At 42.5% G+C, this 22072-nt stretch overlaps 1 protein-coding gene across 1 annotated transcript; it reads left to right on the forward strand.

Annotated features, from left to right (window-relative positions):
* The first annotated feature begins 3077 nt into the window (after nt 1-3077).
* NOD1 (nucleotide-binding oligomerization domain containing 1) lies at nt 3078-21686 on the forward strand. The gene is made up of 11 exons (XM_009872820.1): nt 3078-3399; nt 4961-5135; nt 6734-8537; nt 10587-10670; nt 11535-11618; nt 13243-13326; nt 15091-15174; nt 17209-17292; nt 17866-17949; nt 20003-20086; nt 21511-21686. The coding sequence occupies exons 1-11, from the start codon at nt 3184-3186 to the stop codon at nt 21581-21583; spliced, it is 2856 nt and encodes a 951-aa protein (XP_009871122.1). The 5' UTR covers nt 3078-3183; the 3' UTR covers nt 21584-21686.
* The last annotated feature ends 386 nt before the right edge of the window (nt 21687-22072 follow it).

Raw genomic sequence — 22072 nt, forward strand, 5'->3', positions numbered from 1 at the left:
TGTCCAGAGCTTTATGTGAACAAATCTAAGTGCTCATTTCTCTGAACATTTGTGTTCACAAGCTGTTGCTGTTAGAACAGGTGATCCATCTGTATCGTTACTTAGTGAGGTTTTACAAAGGATTGTAAGAGCCTGAAGGTGGCTTTCAGAAAAATTATTTTATTCATTAGCCCTTTCGGAACCAGAACAGTGCCAGAAATTTAGCAGCAGTTTTCAAGAGTGGATGTTCTTAGACCTTGGTCAGTGCCCTGAGGTGTCGCACATCGTCTCAGTCTTTTCAAACATCGTCCCCGTGGGTGATGCGACATAAGTCACGAGAACTGTACTGGAATTTAATCCATCATCTGGAGTGCCCAAGATAAGGCAAAGAACACTGTATGCACTCCCCCGAAAGAAACTTCAACCCACAACAAAAATCCACCTAGGCAAAACAGAATCACAGAGGTCAGAATCTTACAGGTAGTGTGGAAACAAGTACATTTCTTGCTCCTAACTGCTCGTGGCAGGACTTCTTCCTGTTACAGCACTGTGTAAGGTGTTCAACTGCTCATGTGATGCGGCATTTTCTTAGTCTACAGATGGTGGAAATTTCCATTTTTTCTTATTAAAAGAAACTGATGAAACTTAATTTTCTCCAGTACAGGGTGGTGTGAGATTTCTGTCTTAAAGTTAATATTGCCACTGAAAATATCACGGAGTGTGTCACCATGCTGAGGATTCATGTTGCCAGCTCTGACTTCCCTGCTCTGCGTTTTTGCTCTTTCTCCTTTTCTCCTCTGATGTTTAGCCTCACTTTATATTCTTTTTTACTGCTCTCTTCTTTCACCACTCTTGCAGATCAGTCTGTGTGAAAAGGAACACTGTATTTTTCTCTTTTCTTATCCTCTTGTAGGTGTATCTGAAAGTGAAGAAAATACTTCTATTAGTTTTGTACACAGGACAGCACTTTCGTTTACTACTGTGGTTTTTTTGGAAGTTTATCTCAGTTGTTCTCACAAAGTAGGAAGAAAAAAAATGCATTAGGATAATATGGTCCTCGAATAACCAAAGCCAGCAGGGAACGTTGGGTACATGCAGTATCTTGAAAGAAAAGGGTTAGTATTCTAATTGCATATGTTTTAAGGTGACTGTGCTTTATCTAAAAGCTTTGGAGTGAATTGTTTTTTCCAAGATTGTTTGGTCTTCATGATGATAGATGTCATTTGTGGAATGAACTTTCTTAACAAAGAGATGTGCCAGTGTGGCTTCTAGGAAGCTGCGTGACTCAGAAATGAGCCACATCATGTGGTGGGTCATGTGAATGGCGTAATGAAAGGTTGATTTGTCTGAGCAGATGCAGTCACTTACTCTTGTGGTCATAAAGTCAGATCACTTGGTTACATTCCCTTTGGTTTAGAGAGTTCGGGAGTTGGCCATGATCCAAAATGGTTGTGCTGGGGGTGTGCCTCGTGTCAGCCTCTGGAGGGCTCAACTCTGAATGCAGTTCCCCGCATCTGTGCAGTCAGCAACCCTCAGTAAGGACCTGTTGGTCTTCTGAAATGAGAGGAGCTAAGCTGGTTCGCCCCATGGCTGTAAGTGTGGATTTGCAGTATCACTAAAATGCAGTAGTATGAACCGTGTCCTTCTGCAGTGTCACGCAAAAGCTACACTGATGCAGACTGCAGCTTCTGATATGCAACACTGAGAGAAATGAGTTTGTTCCCATAGCAGGTCATCCACAAGGATTTGTGAGCTTGCAGGGCTCAGTTATAACTTGTCAGGGGAGCATTGGGGAGCATTTGGAAGTTTGGCAGTACCATAAATGTCGTGGGAAATTGTGAGAATTCTGTAGCAGCAGAGCTGGCATCTTTACAGAATTGTTGAAGAAGGGCTTTGTGTTTTGTTTTTTATAAATATGACGTTAATCAGAATCTAAGAACACTCTTCCAAATACCCCCTGACCCGCTGAAGCAGCAGTACTTTTTACCTGTTACTGGAGGATGCCAGTAACTTCTGTTAAGCTTGCAAATTCTCATTGTCTTCTGTAGAGGTGATTCAGTCGTGATCTTGCAAAAAATCTGTTTTGACTTTAGTAATACAAAAGAGACCAGCCTGATCCTGATTCCTACTGCTTTATGGCTTGTAAAGGTGTTTTGTGTAAATCAGCAGAGATGGATCTCTTATGTTTACAATCACTTGTTTCAGTCTCTTCTGTAACACTGTTATTTTTCCGATTCTGAAAAACTGTATTATTAACTTTTATAGTTACTCACTTGAATTTGGTAAGATTAAAACCCAATGCAATGGTTTTTCCCTGTTTTACATGCTGGCTGAACCAACAGGAGGTGTGAAGTGCTCTGTGCCCCTAAGCGCTGTATTAGCTCTGAAGTCTACAGCAGCAATTTCCCCATTAGCATCATTTTACTCTGGGTTTTCTTAACGGAAACATCTGATCAGTGGTTTTCCCACAGTCTCACTACTGCTTCTCAAACCTGCTTTTCCTTAATGTAGCTGAAACTGTCTGAGTTCCCAAGGCCTCGCTTACAGGGACAGTTATTATATTGGCAATGCTTTATACAGGGTCTGTTTTAACATTTAACAAATTGAAAGCAAAGTGATTTGCTCCTATAATTTTATTCCTCCAACAAAATTAATTGCTGTGAAATATAATTTTGTTCCATTTATTTCCTCGTTCAGATATGTTTGGACAGATGCCCTGCTTTGTCTATTGAAACATGAAAACTTAAAAATACTAAATTATGAAAACCTAAAAATATTAAATACTAAATACCAAAAAAATACTAAATTATGCACTAAGAACAGGCAGTTAATAAAGCAGACACCAGTGGTGCCATGCGGAAGCTACAGTAAAGTATTGGTACAGAAAGGAGACTGCTTCATGTAGGTATTTTGTTTCTAAAACTTGAAGAAATAAGTGGAAGTACCTGAGGATAAAACTTGTTAATAAATTTGGTCATGTTATTATGCAGGGGTTGGAAGTATTCTTTGATGTCTAATTGAAGGGTGTATCTGCATAGGATAAGGTTTTAAGTCGAGGTTCTATGCAGTTATTTCTCATAGGCTCGGTAATGTGAAGAACAGATTACCCGTTTCCCCGGAATTAACTCCAAGCTGACGTGTCACTGCAAATGGACAGTTTGTCGAAGATGAGGCTAGGCAGAGCAGCTTCCTGCTATCTCAACTATGGAAAGCCAACTTTGTGCTAACTTGGAGATTTCTGTGGAAAAACCTCCGGGAGCAAGTCCTCCATCCTTCGTTGCTTTGCTGAAGGTATACCGAGAACTTCTGGTCAGTAGAATCCGAAACACGCAGTGTCTGATCGACAACTTGATTAAGAATGACTACTTCTCCACTGAAGATGCAGAGATTGTTGTCCAATTTCCAACTCAAGCAGATAAGGTATGCTTTTTATTTCACTAGCCAGCATAAGCTATTTGTTACTTTCAGTTTACCACTGGGGTTTTTAGGCTTCTCTGGCAATTTTGCACTTAGTGTCTTTTCTAATCCTTTGTTATTTTGGAGTTTCCCCACCTCGTTCCTTCTGGACAAGTGTCTCCAGCACAGCTCTTTCCAGCATGGCTGGCACTGCTTGTCATGCCTGCTGGCAGCTGTGAGAACAAGCAGAGGGTGATAACTGCTGTTCTGTTCCCCCAGCTGCAGCTTTGTCCTCTGATAGGAAGGTGACCACAGTGGCTGTTGGAGGGCAGCTTGCTACAAGCAAGCCTTCATTAGAGTGCAGAGTATGGCACGGAAAATCTGCTTCAGGATGCTGACCCTGGACTTCACTAACAGCAGATTTTCATAAAATCATTATTGTTGCTGGCAAGTTGAAACGGTGCTCATTCTGTGTACAGGGTCAAAGCTGAATAAATGCGCACTGTATGATCATCTCCATTTTTCATTGTTCAGCATAATACACACAATTGCTGTAGCAAAGCTGATGGGGAAGCCATGCTTCGGGAGTCTAAGCAGAGACAGAGAGCAGGCCACAGTAGTGTTAATGAAGTGGACTCTCTGGGAGCTTCTCTGGAAGGCATACAATTGCTTTTTAGAGCATACAAATTGTTCATAAATACCATGTTTTTGCTGAGCTGCACGTACCTTACCCTGCTTTAAGCTCGCAAGAGACCACAATCTCTAGAAACTCTTTGTCTGGTTTAGAACCCAATTCTTCATTCATTTTATTAAAAAGAGGACCCAGACATTGAAAATGGGCCCCTAGATGATTGCTCTGTCTTTGTACTAGATTGCTCTTGTTTGGTACTGGGGTTGCCCTGACCTGGGCGCACAGAGGTCAGACTCTGCCTTGCCTTTAGGGATGAGGCTTAGTCTTGAACTGCTTCAGCTGCTGCCTGGGAGCCATCAGCTTTAGTGGCAGTTGCAAGTCCACTGCAGGCAGCAAGTCCACTGCATAGAGAGAGCCTGCAGAATTGAGTGCTGTGTTAAAAGCAGGAGTCGTAGGTTTTTGGATCTGCATTAAGATCCAGAGAGAGTTTCTGCCTGTCCTGCTCTGGATCTGGCTGGATCATGAGGCAACTTGAAATGTGACTGGAGTATTTACATACCAGAGGGTGATTTTAGCACACTGAGAAGCCACTCCTTTTTTTCACAACCACCGTTTTTTTATTTTAACCAGCATGGGGTTTAAAACATACTATCTAGTCAGGTTGAGGAAATCCCTCTTGAGGACTAATATTAATCCATTTTAGTTTTGCTTAGCCTATAATTTAGCCACAAGTTCAAACCGTTACTCATAGTGCCAACTCTCTTGCAACATCCCAATACAAACAGCAAATGAGTTTTTGTGATGGTTCAAATTCTGAGCTAGAGTTCAAGTTTTTGAAGCGCTGGTTTTGATTTTGGTCCCTGGCTCCAGTCCAAAAAGGATCCTAAAGCAGTCTGCAAGAGTAACTGTGATAAAATGCATGTATCAATGATCTTTCATCTGCTGTTTCTTCAGGTTCGCAAAATTCTAGACTTGGTTCAAAGCAAGGGAGAAGAAGTTTCAGAATATTTCATCAGTGTCCTGCAGAAAGTCACTGATGCTTACTATGAACTTCAGCCTTGGCTGGACGAAATAGGTTACAAGCCTTCAGAGAATATTTGTAGTAAGGCTGTGGTAAATACAGATCCAGGTAAGGCCATGCATCTGTATCCCTTGCCGTAGAACTACCCTGCTATGTAGGTGACATGAAAGTAAAAGAATCTGGGCAGGCACAACCAGGGAAAATCCCTGCACACTGCTGTGCTTACCAGCAATGGTAGCCAGGTAGGCTACACACAGCACAGCCTGTTTTGTTAAAGTCAAGCTCTTTCTGAGTGTGTTTGTGGATATAGACTCAGACTCTTAGGTTGGAAGGGACCTCAGAGATCATGTAATCCCGCCCCCGTGCCATGGGCAGGGACGCCCTTAACCAGCCCAGGTTGCTCACGGCCTCATCCAACCTGGCCTTGAGCATCTCCAGGGAGGGGGCAGCCACAGCCTCTCTGGGCAATCTGTTCCAGAGTCTTGCCACCCTCGCACTGAAGAATTTCTTCCTAAGAACCAGTCTAAACCTAGTCTTCTTCAATTTAAATCCATTTCCTCTTGTCTTATCACTGGACACTCTTTTAAAAAGTCCCTCCTCAGCCTCCCTGTAGGTCCCTTCAGGCACTGCAGGCAGGGATAAGGTGCCCCATCAGTCTTCTCTTCTCCAGGCTGAACAAGCCCAGCTCCCTCAGCCTGTCCTCGTAGCAGAGGTGCTCCAGCCCCTGGATCACCTTTGTGAACTTCCTCTGATAAGTAGCATAATGACATAACCACCTAGGTTATTAGGACTCTGCTACAATTTATTAGCAACACTGTTGTGTTCTCGCAGTGGAATATCATTATGAGGACAGTCAAGCATTAAGGCAGGTTGCCCAGAGAGGCTGTGCAGTCTCCATAGTTGGAGGTTTTCAAGATCCAACTAGACAAAGCCCTGAGTAACCTCATCTGACCCTGCTCTGAGCAGGAGGTAGGACTAGAGACACTCTGAAGTGCCTTCCTTCCTTCCTTCCAACCTGAATTATTCTGTGATCCTAAATGAGGAGTTATACCAGAAGTCAAAGTATTGCAGACATAAATGCTTTCCTCTTGAGAGTTTTTTTCATACTATATAAATACAAGAATTACTTTGCCTCCATCTGAAGTGAAATTTCCATTGCCATAAAAACACAAGCCAATGCTGCACAGTAACTGAGACTCTTTTCCCGCTATCTTAAAGAAATATTTTCAGATGCCTCGCACCTGGTTTCTACAATGCATGCCTTCTATTTACAATAACATAAATTAACAAAAAAGTTAGGGAAGACTAGTCACCTCCCTGATAGAAATTGCAGGTGGAGTATAAATGTAGTGAGAAGGCACTTGGGGACCAACAACCCCATCAAGCCTTTGCAGAGAGAAAAAAAGCCTTTAACAAAGGGTCAGGGGCTTGGCTCTGAGTCTCAGCCAAAAGCTTGCAGCCCCTTAAACCAACACAGTGTCAGCGCTGGCTTTCAGGCAGTGCTGGCTCACACATTCCCTTTCATTAGCACCTGAACCTCCCGAGAGAGTAATGACAGCAGTACAAATAGAAGTAATCTGCCAAAGAACCAATTTTACATTACAATTACTTTTGCTTATTACCCCCTCTCAGTTCCCAAGAGATGGCTCAGTGTATGCATAGGCTTTTTAATAATAATCTTTTATTAATATTCTCTGTCTTTTTAGTTAGCAGGTATTGCCAGAAACTCAGACATGAACTGGGACGGGACTCCAAGTTTGTTGTGTCATATGCTCAGAAGGAAGAGATGCTGCTTGAAGAAATCTACTCCAACAGCATTATGCAGCTCGTCAGTTTTACCAATGAGAGTCTAGGTGAAGTGTGTCAATTAGAAGGCCTTTTTGATGATGCAGTTGGGCTAATTAATGAAGATGGAGAGACTATCTATGTCTTTGGTGATGCAGGAATTGGAAAATCCATCTTGCTGCAGAAGATACAAAGCCTTTGGGCCAAAAAAGAATTGGACATAGGAGTCAAGTTTTTCTTCCGTTTCCGATGTAGGATGTTTAGTTGCTTTAAGGAAGATGAAACCATATGTTTGAAAGACCTGCTCTTCAAATATAATTGCTACCCAGACCACGACCCCACAGAGGTGTTCCATCACATTTTGCAATTCCCTCATACAGTACTTTTCACATTTGACGGCTTTGATGAGATCTATTCCAGCTTTGATCTCAGTAGCGTGCCCGAGATGTGTTCCCCCAACGATCCCATCCACCCTCTGGTGCTGCTAGTAAGCCTTCTCAGAGGAAAGCTTCTTAAGGGATCCAAGAAAGTTCTTACAGCAAGAACAGGAACTGAGATCCAAAGAAACATCATTAGGAAAAAAGTGCTACTCCGTGGCTTCTCCAGCAATAACCTGAAGGAATACACTGCTATGTTTTTCAAAGATGAGGGGCAACGAACACTGGTATTGAACCAGCTGGAAGCTAACCCCAATCTCCGGAGTTTGTGTTCAGTGCCTTTATTTTGTTGGATTATTTTTAAATGCTATGAACACTTCCATTCCATGTTTGACAGCCACGAGCTTCCAGACTGTTCTGTTACATTGACAGATGTATTTTTGCTCATGATCGAAGCCCATCTGAACCGATCTCTGAAAACAAGTTTGCTGAAGAACACCACCAGGAGCCAAGCAGAGATGTTCAAATCAAGAAAGGAAACTCTTCTAGCTATGGGCAAAATGGCTTACAAAGGGATGGAGAACTCTTTCTTTCTCTTCAAACAGGAGGACATCTTGTCAGTGAACATCTCTGAAGGAGATTTACAATTGGGCTTCCTCAGGACAGTTAAAAGTTACAGCGGCTGTGACAGTCAGTCCACTTACGAGTTCTTGCACTTAACCCTTCAGTCTTTTTTCACAGCTTTATTCCTGGTTATTGAAGAGAAAGTGGGTGCCAAGGAGTTACTTCAGTTTTTCTGTGAATGTTCTTCCACTGAGACTGCCCAGCCTACTTGCCTTCATATTCCTTGGTTGAAGAAACAACCAGTGGGGAAGGATCCTTTCCAAAATAATGAGCACTTTCATTTTACCAACCTGTTTCTTTGTGGCCTTCTTTCTAGATCCAAGCAGAAGCTCTTCAGACATTTAGTTTCACCTGCAGTCCTTAACAGGAAAAGAAAGGTACTCATGACATACCTTGGGGAGAGCATGAAACCCCACCTGAAAGGCCTCACTAGGTCCAGGCTTTCAAACTACAATCAGGTCCAGGTCCAGCCCAACTTTGTCTGGATGCTAAGGTGCCTTTACGAGACACAGAGTGAGAAGGTGGGGAAGCTGGCTGCCAAACGCATGCACGCCAATTACATCAAGCTTGCCTACTGCAATGCCTGCTCTGCTGACTGCAGTGCTATTTCCTTTGTTGTGCATCACATTCAAAAGCGCCTGGCTCTGGATTTGGACAACAACAACATCAATGACTATGGAGTAAAACAGCTGCTACCTTGTTTCAGCAAGCTTGCAGTGATCAGGTAGGAGTCTGTGCAAGCAGGTACTTGCTTCGTTTATTCCACAGACTGCTAGGCTGCAGGAATTGATCTCCACAGTGGAGAAAGATGGTGATTCTTAGCGCTGCTGGAAATTAAAGTTTTGGATCTTCTGGAATCTTTGTTCAGCTAGTCCCAGGAACGGGGGCAAGCTATGAATTTGGAAACCCAAATGGAAAGGATGAGAAGTCCTTAGAAGCCAGGACTGTCTAAACCCATAGGTTTAGTTAGTGTCATCTAAAACTGTTCTTTTTCAGAAGAGGATTTTTATGGGAGAAAGTGCTTAAGGAAAAAGAAAGGAAGCAAAAGTGCTTCCTCCTTTACCTGAAGATTGCCTGCGCCTATCTCTGCCCTTAGTCACACGGGGTAAGAGAGGATCCCAAGGCAGGGAGGTTCAGGTTGGATTAGATAATCTCTAAGGTGCCTTCCAACCTAGGCCATTCTATGATTCTATGATCTACCATTCACAATATCTCTTGATCAAAAGCTCTGAAATTTCTTGCTTTTACATCCTGGCTTTCACAGCACAAAACCTAACATGTAGTCCTCCATGAAAGGATGTAGCTGAAGTCTTCAGATGTGGTATTTCCTTGAGGCGACGTGGAAGGAGGCCATAGCTTGGTGTGATCAGGGAGAACTCACATCCTCTAACATCACAGGCCAGATTGTTCCACCTCCTGTCCTTTGAGGTTGTGCCATGTAGCTATATCCAAATATTTAGGTGCAGAAAACCAGGAACTTCAAATACTTCTTTGTTTTAAAGCTCTTTCAGCCTCATGAAAATTTATTAATAAGTGGATTTATTCCTCTTGGTTGGCTGTGCTCTGTTTTCTTCTCCTCTAGGACTAGATCGGAGCAAGCGACACTTGTTTTTTCCAGTTAGTTGCAAATCAGTGAACCTTCCAAGAGAAAGCAATAAGAAAACTTGGGGGGAAAATGCACAAGTATTTAAAAAGGACAGACTTTCATTCTTTGTCCCTATCATATGATCACGCTATGCACAATGTGCTCTTGGCCCCATCCCCAGCAACAGGCCAGTCTCTTAGGTTTGCTTTCTTGTGCTCTTCTGATGTTATGACTTTCATTTCTAATGACTAATTTCTGCAGGTCAGGAAATGCTGTTTCTAACAGCTTAACCATCCCTTTCAAAGAAACAGACTGTTCTGATCTGTAGAAATTTGCTCTGATTTCTCCTGTGTGCTAGTGCATTCCAAAGTGACCCAAGTTACTAACTAGCAAGACTAGGGAGGCTGTTGGTGATAAGGGACTCTCAGCAGTGAATGTTCTGCTTCTGGGTTTGTGTAGAAACTAAAGCTGGTCAATATGTTTTCACGGAGAGAGCTTTATCCAGAAAACGATTCATCAGAACTGGAATGCTTCATGGGAACCCAGCCATTTAAGCAAGGTGAGAAAGTTTGAAAAGCTAAAACAAAAAAACCCTGACAACTGTGAAAATAAGTGTTTTCATTCTGTGAATGATTCACGTTGATTTGTTTTGTGTCTGTTTGGGACAGTAAGATTAGAAAGTTCTAGCACACTCATGGGACTGCAGTTTTCTGTTCCCTGGTCAGGCCTTTTCACAACCTTTTTTCAGTGAAGCCTGAATGTGTTGTGACTTTCAAGAGGCTTGACTTTCAGTAGGTACTCAGAGAGAAGGTTGCAGGAAGAGTAGTTTGGAAAGCTCGCTTCTACTACAGTGTCAAGCAAAATTTCTTCCTGCAATCACGGTAAGCACTGAGGATGATGAGGTGTTTATCTGTGGTATCTGGCTTACTAGAATTATTGGATTTGGTCCTCTGGACAGCTTCCAGAGCACTACTTTGGAGATTTGGGGCTTTTTGTTTTCTATTGTTTTGGAAGTGAGCCACATGAAACTGAGCACACGTTTCTGTTAATGGCTTTTAATCTGTGGCATAAGGACCTGTTCAGGTATCCAGAAAACTGCACAGAGCTCTAGTCATTTGTTGACTCATGGGTGATCAACACCTGTAATCTGTATCCATTCAAACTTTCTTTTTGTTCCCTTCTCTCCAGGCTCAGTGTAAATCAGGTCACAGATCACGGAGTAAGGATCCTGTATGAAGAACTCTCCAAGTACCAAATTGTGAGTTTCTTGGGGTATGTATCAACTGGGAACAAAACACTAGATAGTGATACTAGAAAATACAACCGCAATGCTGACAGCACTGACACAGCAAAGATAGGGTGCAAACCAGTTATTTCCTCCCTTTCTAAACATAAGCAAAGGAGCATTTTGTGTCAGAAATGATTCAGAGCATGAGCAATAGTGTGTACTTTGTAGCTAGAGCCTTCTGTTTTCTCTGCTGTAAACTGATTGATTTCAACTCTGCAAAGCAAATACAGCTTGGTAGAGACTAGTATCAAAAACCTACAGTTTCAAGTGTCATGTTCATGGTACCAATTTCTTTAAGACCCTAATTAGTTCTTAATCAAGCTGAAGCTGGAAGGCACGTAAGCTCTGACTTCCTGCTCTTAGTCAAGTAGCCACATAAAAATTACTTTTTGAGAAGTGAACATGAACACCAAGAATCACCTCCTTCCTCCAGTGCCCTGATGTAAGTACGCCTGCTCAGGTACCTAATCTTCAGTAATATTTGCAAGAGGATTTTATGACTTTTAAAAGACCAAAAAACATGTTCTTCTGGTGTTTTCTCTTGTGGCAATATTATTTCTCTACTAACACAGGAATAAAGGGAAGCTTTGTTTGCTTTGGGAGACCACTTATTTAAAAAAAAAAGTATTTTCCCATGATTTACGGTCTAGACTCCTTGTATTTTATATCCAGTCCTTCACAATATGAACTGTCTGTCAAAACAGAAATAGAAGCAACTGTGAATGTGTACAAAGCCATACAAAAGAAATGATAGATGCTATGTGTGCATTATAAAACATTCAGGTTGTAAATATTAAAGTAACAGCAGGTATAACCCATTTTTACCACTGTGATTTTTTTTCTTCAAGCTTATACAACAATCAAATCACTGACGTTGGAGCCAAATATGTTGCAAAACTAATTGAAGAGTGTTCAAGCCTTGAATATGTTAAGTATGTTGAATTTTTTTTCCTTTCTGCATTACCCTAAATAAGGAAAAGCAACCTGAAACAGGAGGGAGAGTGGGGAAAAGGTAAAAATTATGTTCAAAGGAAATATAACTTAGGCTGCAGTTGTGTATTCTTGTACAGTAGTCTAGCAGTGAATGGCAGCAGGTAAAACTGGAGTACAGTAATAAGCAAAAGGAGAGCATGAGACCTGTTCTTTACCTAAATGCAGTCAGAGCATCTGAGTGAGGCATAAGTGGTGCCTGATCATCAATGCCCCTCGCAGTAGGCTGTCACTTGGATTTCGTACCACGGCCACTGACTCGGCTGTGCTAGTGCCGTACGGCAACTCTGGAGTTCTCCAAACTCACTTGGTGAGTCGTTCCCTTTAATTCCTGGGCCTTCTTCAGAGGACACTGTCTGGCCATGCACAACACTGGTTTGACATAAAGGTAGATCATTAACCAATGGTTTAATTGTGACCACAGCAGAAAACAGAGATAACCACAGCAATGTCAGCGGCTGGTATGAAAGTAGCAACCAGCAGCCAGAGACCCTTAGGTTCTTGTCCTGGTTCTACCATTAACTTGCTCTGAAACCCCATACTAGACACATCCTTCCCACCTGAAATACTTGCAGAGTTTTGAAACTCGAGCACTCTGGCTCCTTCACTGCTTTGACACAGGCCTTTGCTTATTTAGTCTTCCACAGAAAAAGCCTGTTGGAAAATAGTTACCTTCAGGCTGCATAGAAACCCCAGAGATTGTTTTGAGATAGAGTGCATATTCACATGCCTGAGGTCAGTCAAGCCAGCTGGTTTTACTCTGTGTAAATTTAGTAGGTTAAGGGAGTTTGGTTTGGGTTTGCTCTTTACATCAGTATCTATGCAATTGAGACTTACCTCTTCCTTGAACTCCAGCCATTTGATATCCCCATAGAGGTCAAGAAAAGGTCTTCTGCAGCATGCCAGCCAGAGACACTCACTGCTGCACTGACCTGTGCCGCTACCTGCAGCCTGTGCTCACACCAGAAAGACTTGGCATTATTACAGCCTGTGCTTATCAGCTGCAGTCTCCTCTGAAGCCACACGATCAAGAAATACACTGTTCCCTGTGGCATCATGAAACATGCTGCATGTAGTTCATGTACTCTGTAGCAACTGCTATTATAAACTATATTAAAAATTAGGCAGGAGTTCTTGTCTTAAGGATCCTCACATACTGAGCACCAGGTTGCCCAGAGAGGTGGTGGAAGCTCCATCCTTGGAGATGTTCAAGGTCAGGCCAGATGGAACTCTGAGCAACCAGACCTAGTTAAAGATGTCCCTGCTCACTGCAGGGGTATGGACTAGATGACCTTTAAAGGTCCCTTCCAGTCCAACACATTCTATGATTCTGTAACACCTCTTATTTGGAGGGCTGACGTGAAAAATACGTGAAGGATAACAAAAAATTATGTCTTTCAATAAAAAGTCAAATGCTTGCAATATTTTTTTACTCGAAGTTAAGCTTTGATAACTGTAGCTAGCCTCCAGAGTTCATTAGCCTTAAATACTTGCATTGCTTTCTGAGCCAGCATTTTAATAGCTGGTGTAGGTGATGTATCTCCTCAATTCATGTATTTCATGCAGAATAGGAGCAAACAAAATAACGAGTGAAGGAGGGAAGTGCATTGCCCGGGCCATCCAGAAGAGCAAGACGATGTTTGAAATTGGGTAAGTTCGGTGCTAAGAAGTGGAGCTCAGGGCTTGGTCTCGGCAAGGTGTCTGTAAATCCTGTAGGATTCCTTCTTGCATTCTTTCCTTCTCTCCTTGTGCTATTCCTCCCCTTCGGACTGGTACCATTAGAACAAGCTGGTGCAGAAGCACAGCCACAATTCCCACTCAAAGGGAAAAGGGGGGCTGCTTTGTTGTTCTCCAGATCACACAGTGTTTATTTTGGGGTTTGGTGGGGTTTTTTTGTCTCTGTTCTGAGAAAACTTTTAAAGAGAGACAAACTAGCAAGAGGGCAGTATATAAAGATTGCTGCTTTCCTCACGGCAGCACAGCTGTTCTGGAGGTATTGTCATTTTTAGGTCTGGGAGGTTTTATGACTGTGGGCAATGTACCTAGTTATTGAATGCCATTGTCATTACAGTCAAACCTTCTGCATCAAGTCATGATAAAGTTGTGAGCTGGGAGAATAAGAAGGAAATCCTGCCATCCTTCTCTCTAGTCTGTCCTTAACTGGAGAGTCTGCTATTATTGGAGAGAGGTCTGAATGTACCCTAAACTTTTAGTCCCTGTACTTTTTCTCAGGATTGGTGCTAGACTTGAGGGTTTCATTTTATTTTCCTCTCCACCTCTGACAAATCCCAGTTTTTCTTCCCACTCCACAGGTGAATATTTTTCTTAGAATCTAATATTTGAATACATGGAGTTAAAACTTCTGCCATTTTAATATCACAATTAGGGTTAAATATAAAAATCAGAATTGAACAATCATTTTTTTGGCCTTTAATTTTCTATGAAAATGTTCTACATTTCACAAGAAGAGTCAACAGCACGCAAGCTTCCATTGTCATACAGCGAGGTCTGCTGTGCTGTACTTGCTGCAATTTCAGTGAAGGATTCTTATTTTCTCCTGTGGAGGAAATAATCACTCCAGATGGTTTTAGGATAGCTTGGACAGAAGCGCCTTAAACAGATATATCTAGCATTTACATAACACAAAGCACTGGATCTGAAGAACACTGACATTCTGGGGAACTTATTGGAAGTGGATGTGTTTAGATAGGACAAAGCTCGATTGATTTATTTAAAAGAGCTGCCAACTAACTGCCCATCAAGCTGAGGGCTCTCTGAGTCATCAAGCCACGATCCCTGTAAAAAACAAAACAACTTATACCTCAGCAGAGGCGCTTTCAAACCTTATAGTGGTTGGTCTACATAAAACAGATTTCACCAGATGCTGCTATTAAGCCTTTATCAGATCTCTGCAGCTTTTATATTATGTTCTCTTAACCATTTTTGTCACAAAGGGGTGTTTTTGCCATTGGAAATACTGTTTTTTACCAAGGTGTGGAAGAGCCCAGGGCCATACTGCGCCTCTGAGATTGTGATCTTTCTCTTGGCAGCTGGCAAAGGAGACGTCCCGTGGGTATCACGCTAAAAGGACTGTAACCATTCTGCCAGACTATTCTGCAGGAGAGGGGGAGCTTGTAGAGCAGCTCACTTCAGAAAATCACCCATGTGGCTGTGGGTGCTCCCATGCAGTTGTGCATCTGGGCAGTCTTTCCCAAGACCCATGCTTTGCACCGTGTAAAGGCCACTCTGTGCCCAAGAGGTAACAGGAGAAGCACAACTATGGGGAGGAAATGCTGAGCAGGGTAATAACAGGATTAAGGACCTGGTGTACTTCTCACAGCAGGGGAGGAAAAGGGAAAATCCAATGCTGAGGGGCAGCACACCTGATATCTTCTGGTTTCCTCTCTTCACCAGAATGTGGGGCAATCAGGTTGGAGATGAAGGAGCAAAGGCATTTGCAGAGGCCCTGAGGAACCATCCCAGGTTGACAAACATAAGGTAAAACACCAGTGGGGTCAGAAAGCTCCACGTAGCGCTGGGTTTCCTGTCGTGCTTTGAGACGGTGACTCTTCCCACCAAGTGTTAGCCTGGAACACCACCTGGTAGTGCAACCTTCACTGTGTAACCAGTAGGCTGCTGGTGCAAGCAGGAGGCCAGACTGAATCAAAAAGCCTTGTGCAGCCATTAAGCAAGTTAAAAACGCTGCAGGGCTGGCATCCTTTCCTCTGTCTGCATGTCCTCCCCTCATGTTGCCCAGAGCTCCTGGCAGTGGGTGCCATTTTGATCTGGGGGGGCAGTAGGAGAAGCCGCAACAAGCTGTCACAGAAGCAGGCTCGCAGTAAGCTCAGTGGTAACAGTTTTTGGTGGCGAAGGTACAGCAGCTTTTACTGAAGTCATATTTGGGCAGTAAAGTGTTTAGGTAGGACCAGGGCATTCTTAAATTCGGGCTCATCCTGTACTCCAGTGGAGCTACGACACCACATCACACGTCCGGTGTTAACGAGACTTAGTTCTCATGGGAATTCAGTGACTCATCTCAAACTCGAGCATGGCTGACGTTAGTAGCACAACATGGGGAGAAGCCAGCACTGTCAAACAACCCATCCCCTGCCAGACTTCGAAACTCTGACTAGGGATCTAACGATGCATGTGGTGGCAGCTGGTGCCACTCAGGTGGAGTCCCAGACTCATGGTGATGCTTTCCGTTTATCTCGGTTCCAGTGGCCTCCGCGGGGAAGGAGGAGACGAGGCTCTTCGGTTTTCCCACAAGGTGGCACACGGCCCTTGTTTCTTTAGAAATAAAACACGTGGGGAGTTTCACGATCTCTGGAGAGCTTATTTCTGCCAGTTCACATCCCAGGATGTCGCAGCTAGTCCTTGTCCTCCTTTCTGTGAGCAGATAGCCAAGCTTAAAAATTAAAAGCTGAGCAGGTGCAGTGACCTATATATATTTACATTTAAAAACTATCTGAAATAGACATCTTCCCCTAATTGCAGAACCTACCCAGATTCATCAGACTTGAAAGAATATACTTCAGACCTGAATAAGAGCTGAGGGATTATCAGATGGGAACAAATATGTTGACGTGTTTGCAAAAATAAGGAGAAGTAACTGCTGGCTGGAGTTAGGTTTTGCTGGCATCTGTGCAGGATGATTCTTGTGCTCAGCAGTACACTTGTACTTGGTTTCATTTCTTAACTTCCACTGGTTAATCTTGATTTGAATTCATAGTTAGCACCAGCGGTAGCTTCATGACAAAATTAAAGGAAGACAGTTCCTTCTACATCAGCTTATTTCAGCACGTTTGCCATTTTTAGGCCCAGCCATGATGGACTGAGACTATCTAGTTTCAGCTGAAGCTAGGAGGGACTACTGCTAACACATATTTATGCTATTGACCTGCTTGATGCTCCTTCGTTTTTTCTTTTGAGGTTTTGCATTACTTTGAGGCTCTGGCCTGGCTTTTGAGGGGGGAAATGCTTTTTGAACTCTCAAAGACTGGAGCATAACTTGGACTAGACGACTTCACTAATGTCTATTCAAAGAATGAAAGGCAGACTAAGAAATACTTGTGGTTTGCAAAGGAAAGCACGCATTTACAAGCTCATCTCTGCATACACCATGGAAGGTGTTGTGTTTCGAAGAAGAATGAGGTATTCAGGCATCTGAAGGACTTAAATGACAAATGCTCAGTTTGTACAGGGACCTAGGATGAGAAATGCATGTAAAACCCTGCACTCTGCTAAGTGCGACTCTGTCCTCATTAAAAGCCTTGCCTCTCAAAATCACTGGGTGCAGTTCTGCTGTCAGTCTCAAGAGCACAACTCACTGACAGCAAACCTTAAGGCCTCTGTGATAGACCTGACTCAGACCGTAGCCTGCAAACTGTTCTCACATGTCAAAGTCATAAGGACTTCCTGATTTACAAAGTATGTGAGCATCTGAAACACCCAAATGCTGAAAAATCATCATCCAGGATATTCACGGGCCAAGCGACGCTGCCTGATTCTTACCCATTTGTTTCTTCACAGTCTTGCATTCAATGGCATCACAACAGAGGGAGGCAAAAGTATTGCTGAAGCTATGCAACACAACAACTCCGTGAAAATATTCTGGTAATTGACAGTGTGGTCTACTCCTCCTCTTCTTTCTCCAGAGAAAGCGGCATGCTTATTTTATTTCCTCCAATTCCACTGCCTCTTCCTGCTCTGCCCTCCTCTCCTGTGCTTTCACTACCAGTAAGCTGTAAGACAGATTCCTCTGGAGGAATGTGGACAAGAGTAATGGATCACGCTGTCAGTTTTCGCTCTGCTCCCTCCATCTTGCTTTCCTCATCTCTCACTTCCGTCATCTGAAGTCAAGGTCTTTGTCCTCACTTTTTGAACCTCTTCAGTTTTTGCTACGTTTCTGCCTTTTTCCACTACACCTCATCCACCTTTTAGACGCTAAAACTTCATGAGGAAGTATCATTAGAAAACTGCTCTGAGAAATAAAGATCTGATACTCTTGTCTGTCTTAAACTCCGGGGCTTCTCTTCAGTATTTCTTTATATGCAGCCTTTAGAAATTGTTCAGGGCAGGAATAACACATGCTCCTTTGGCTGTCTAAAGCTAAGTCACAGACAAGCTGGAAAAACAGAGGACTGAAAAATAACAACATCTTAAGCAAATATTTTCTCTTCCACTTAGGTTGACTAAAAACGAGCTGGATGATGAGGCAGCAATGACTTTTGCAGAGATGCTGAAGGTCAACAAGAAACTAGTGCATTTATGGTGAGTTACATTCTGCAGAGGCACAGGCTCTTCAGCAGTCACTGCATTAAAACTTCACCTTCCAAGTCTATGTAGGTCACAGTAAGCTTTCTGTGCATGGTCTGGATGCAGGTCACTGGTTGTAGACAGTTCTACTGGAAAGTTAATAAAGCTGCTGTCTAGCATTTGGAACCTGCTTTGATACAGGGAAAAGTTTAAGCTGTTTGTGCATCTTGGTAACTTTTGAACTACTAGTTGATTTAATCTTTCCCTAGGGTAACAGTCCAGGCCTCAGACACGAAAGCTGCAAAAAAAACCCCAAACCACAAACAAACCAACCAAAGAAAAAACCCCAAACCCAAGCAAACTAGAGTAGAATAACCTTATTACAACACTTACTATTTATCATCATACTATGAAAGCAGCAAACTCAACTCTTTAACCAAGAACCTAGATGACAGACACTTAAATATATGTCCCCTCTGCCTGATGTTTTCTTCTAGGACTGGACACTCATCTGTAAGACATAAATCCTCAAGAAACCAGGCATTATTTCTAGCAGTCACAAAAAAACTTCTTAAACTTCTAAGAAAACACAACAGTGGCTGTTCTAATCTAGAGCTTCACAAGGATTTGTCCATGGAAGGAGTTGGGCAGCTGTCGGCTGTGACACAAATATTCATGCTTTTACTATTCCAAGTGATCAGGGGAATGGAAATGCAGTCCCTTCACAAGCTTTGCAAAGACTTTGCTAGCCCCTCTCTAGCATTCCCTTTACTAATCCTAGTTCCCAGCCCTTAAGCAGCCTATTGGTTATCAGAGGTGCCAAGTACTTGCAACTGCTTTTGAAAGCAGCAGAAGCTCTGGTGCCCATCACCCTGAAAACAGAAAGATGGGGTGGGGAGGGCTCGATTTCTTTGTGCACAGCTGCAGACGTGCTTCATTGAACAGTGTGAATTCATAATAAAACTTTGCTTGTCCAAAGCTGGGACAGTAATCGAAGTACATGTCTTTACTGTAGCTCAGTAAGGCCCAAGGATTTCTGCCAAGGATTTATATCCTGCTTTGTTGGTTACCCCAGTGGATACCTCCAAAAGGTAGTTGAATTTGAGGCAGAATTAAAGTGGTTTTGTAGTAGCTGCACAGATGTATTGCACTTTGATTCCTTTACCAAGTGCAGAAAGTCCTCTAATGGAAATGCCTCCCTGCTTCCTTCCTCCCCTCACTCCCCAAGAGATCATTCAATTCATCCTAGTTTTTGGCCTCATCCTGAATCCTCTGTGATTCCGCCAGCCAGCCCCACAGAACGGTGCGGCTCTGGGGCACACCACAGGCAGCGTGAAGGTCAGCACTGAGTTAGGCACAGCTGATGATTATTTTTCTACTCGTGCAGATGAGGTGGCTTTGTTCATTTTTAGCCAGGGGGATAGCTACAGCAGTTACTAAGAGTTACCTATTGCTTCTTCGGTTGTGCCACTTGAAGATTTTTTTGCTATAATTTTTTTACCCTGAGCTCAGACTTTATAGATGCTATGGTAGCTTCACTGGGACTTGTACCTGCTCACACCAGAGTTAAATTTGGTGCCTTATTTTTCAAAGATCTTGCTGGTCTGATAAATAAGACAGAAGGGATTTGGCAACCTCTGGATCACAAGTGTTAAAACACTAGGCCTTACACAGGTTCTGTACTCTGAATTTTTTGTGCATAACTTAAAAATGTGTCATGGTGTTCTTAATAAGAAAACAGAGCTGAGAGGCTGGTCTGTTCACATATCACAATCCCATACCAGTAAACAGCAGAAATTTGATAGTGATGTAATTAAGCTCAGCTTCTCCAGAATGCACCCACATGCAAGATTAAAAGAAAGAGACTAATATTTTGGGCTCTGTTTCTGGAAGTACATGTGGGGCATTTGACCAGTACTTCCTACCATACTCACAGACAGAAATCACAACTGTCTTCTTGTTTCAGAAAGTCAGCTTTGCCCCTCGATGTTAAGCTGAGCATGGGCTGTGCATGCACTGTAAATTAATTAGTTCCTTGTTCGTTTGACATGAAGTGCTTTCTTTCTAGGCTTATCCAGAATCAAATTACAGCCAAAGGGGTGAAGTACCTCAGCGAAGCTCTCAAAGAGAACACAGCTATTAAAGAAGTCTGGTAAAGATTCCTTCCTCAAAGGCTCGCTTTGTGATCTTTCTTTCCTTTTAAAATAACTTCTGGTAAATTCAGAGCAATTTTTTTTGAGGCAGGGCTTGTGGTTCCAGCTGTGGTTTTAAAATAGGTAAAATGTCTCTGTTACTGGAACACTGCCCTGTGTGTTACACACGTAGAGCAGTTTTGTTAGTTCATATCTGTCTGTACCATGGATTTGCATGTGTGTGTTTGCACAATTGGGGCCTAAATTTATAGACCAAGTTTTGCTTGTCCTAATTTATTTTTAAGCTTCTGGACATGTTGATGCTTTTCAGGAGCTAAATCCTAACAAGCAGGAGATGGTTACATTTAATTAGCATTAATAATTCATAGTTCATAGGATTTGTGCTTGGATTTTCTTTGGGCAGTGCTCCAAACACATTGAGAGTGCTAAGCTAAAAGAAGATTCAGCCTTCATAAGATTTGTTTGTTTTAGATTAGTTGGCCATCACAATATCACACATGTTCATCATAAGACACAAAGCTAAATACCACATTCCTTACCTGGGGGAGCTCAGGAGTCAATAGAACCGTGCTGGTATTAGCACTGCTGCTTTATTATTGAACAGGAAATTTATATTTTTTTATATAAAAATATTTGGTTTAGTGACAGGACACTGAATTCTTGCTTAGAAAGACGATGACTCACTGTCTGACTAGTGGTTTCCCTGGATATATGGAAAGAGATGCTTTTTGCAAAGGCCATTGTCAGCTTTTGTCTACAGAAGAGGCATCAATTCCCCCTCGCATTATTCTGAACCTTCAGACTGAAATGCCTTTTGATTCTTGCCTGAATTTTCAGAGGTGTTCATTAACCAAAATAGTTTCCTAAGTCTAAATAAATGGTTTACTAGATTTAAACATTTCTGAAAGCTGCACTTACCAAGCTGCTTATTTTCAGCCATCTAAATATCAACGTAAACTAACCTGATGTAACCAGACTTGAAAAATTTGCCCTAAGTCATTTCACATTAGTGATGCCCGAGTACTTAACAGCATTTTTTTTCCATTGTTTTTGTGGAAGACACAAAATGCTCTGAAGACTATTTGAATTTCTTTAATCTAGCCCAATGCATAGTAAGAACCTTTTTTAGCTATATGCTACTGGCTGAAACATAAACCTACACTGATTTTAGTTCAGTGAAGTTCTGGTGTTAGTTCAGTTTTTACTTCTGAAGAAGCAGCCTTGTTCCTCATACATGCAGGGGGACCAGCAAAGCCGTAGCCTGCCTGTCCGAGGCTGGGTCCCAGCTGCGTGCCCTCGAGAAGCACGCAGCTCACACAGCACTGCAAAGCTGTTGTCATCTCTGCTCCAGAACCTTGAAAAACTAGATGATGTGCAACAGTCACCATCTTACTTTCACATCCCTTTTATTTCTCCCCTCCAGTTTGAACGGGAACCTGATTAGCCAAGAAGAAGCCAAGGCTTTTGAAAATGAAGAACGGATAATTTGCTTTTGAATGAAGACTATAGTATCTTGACAAGCTTCTTGTTACAAAGGTTACACCTACACTTAGGCTGCAGAGCTTATACAGGTGTAAATCTGCAGTGCTCATGGCATGCAAGAGATACGCGATTAGCTGCCTTTTTATAAACATGCTGCTCTCCTTCAGCTCTGTCGCTTACATAGTCTCTTAGTCTTAATCCTTTGGTGAGTGGGTAAATAATTAATACTTGTGTGGCACTTTGAAGATGAAATGCAGAGTGTCAACAGATCAAATCCACTGGCAGGCATATGCATTTTGATAACTGAGTTTAGATTTATTCTGTACACTGATGTCAATAATCTCTAAGTTATTTACCTATCTAAGTACACACACACAGATATACGTAAGAAACAGTACAAGATGCACAAACTCCAAGAGCTCACAGTATTATCTGCCTCATAACTAAAAATGAACATACGTAGTTTTACTAGAAACATAATCCATTTATAATAGTTGCATGGT

The sequence above is a fragment of the Apaloderma vittatum genome, unplaced genomic scaffold (assembly GCF_000703405.1).
Source record: "Apaloderma vittatum isolate BGI_N311 unplaced genomic scaffold, ASM70340v1 scaffold39257, whole genome shotgun sequence".
In the NCBI taxonomy this organism is placed as follows: domain Eukaryota; kingdom Metazoa; phylum Chordata; class Aves; order Trogoniformes; family Trogonidae; genus Apaloderma; species Apaloderma vittatum.

Excerpts from the sequence above, each read along its gene's own strand:
- NOD1 (XM_009872820.1), top strand. The coding sequence starts at position 3,184 with ATGGAAAGCCAACTTTGTGCTAACTTGGAGATTTCTGTGGAAAAACCT. Across the intron at positions 11,619-13,242 it reads TCAAGCCTTGAATATGTTAA|AATAGGAGCAAACAAAATAA; the intron begins GTATGTTGAATT and ends TATTTCATGCAG. Across the intron at positions 13,327-15,090 it reads AAGACGATGTTTGAAATTGG|AATGTGGGGCAATCAGGTTG; the intron begins GTAAGTTCGGTG and ends TCTCTTCACCAG.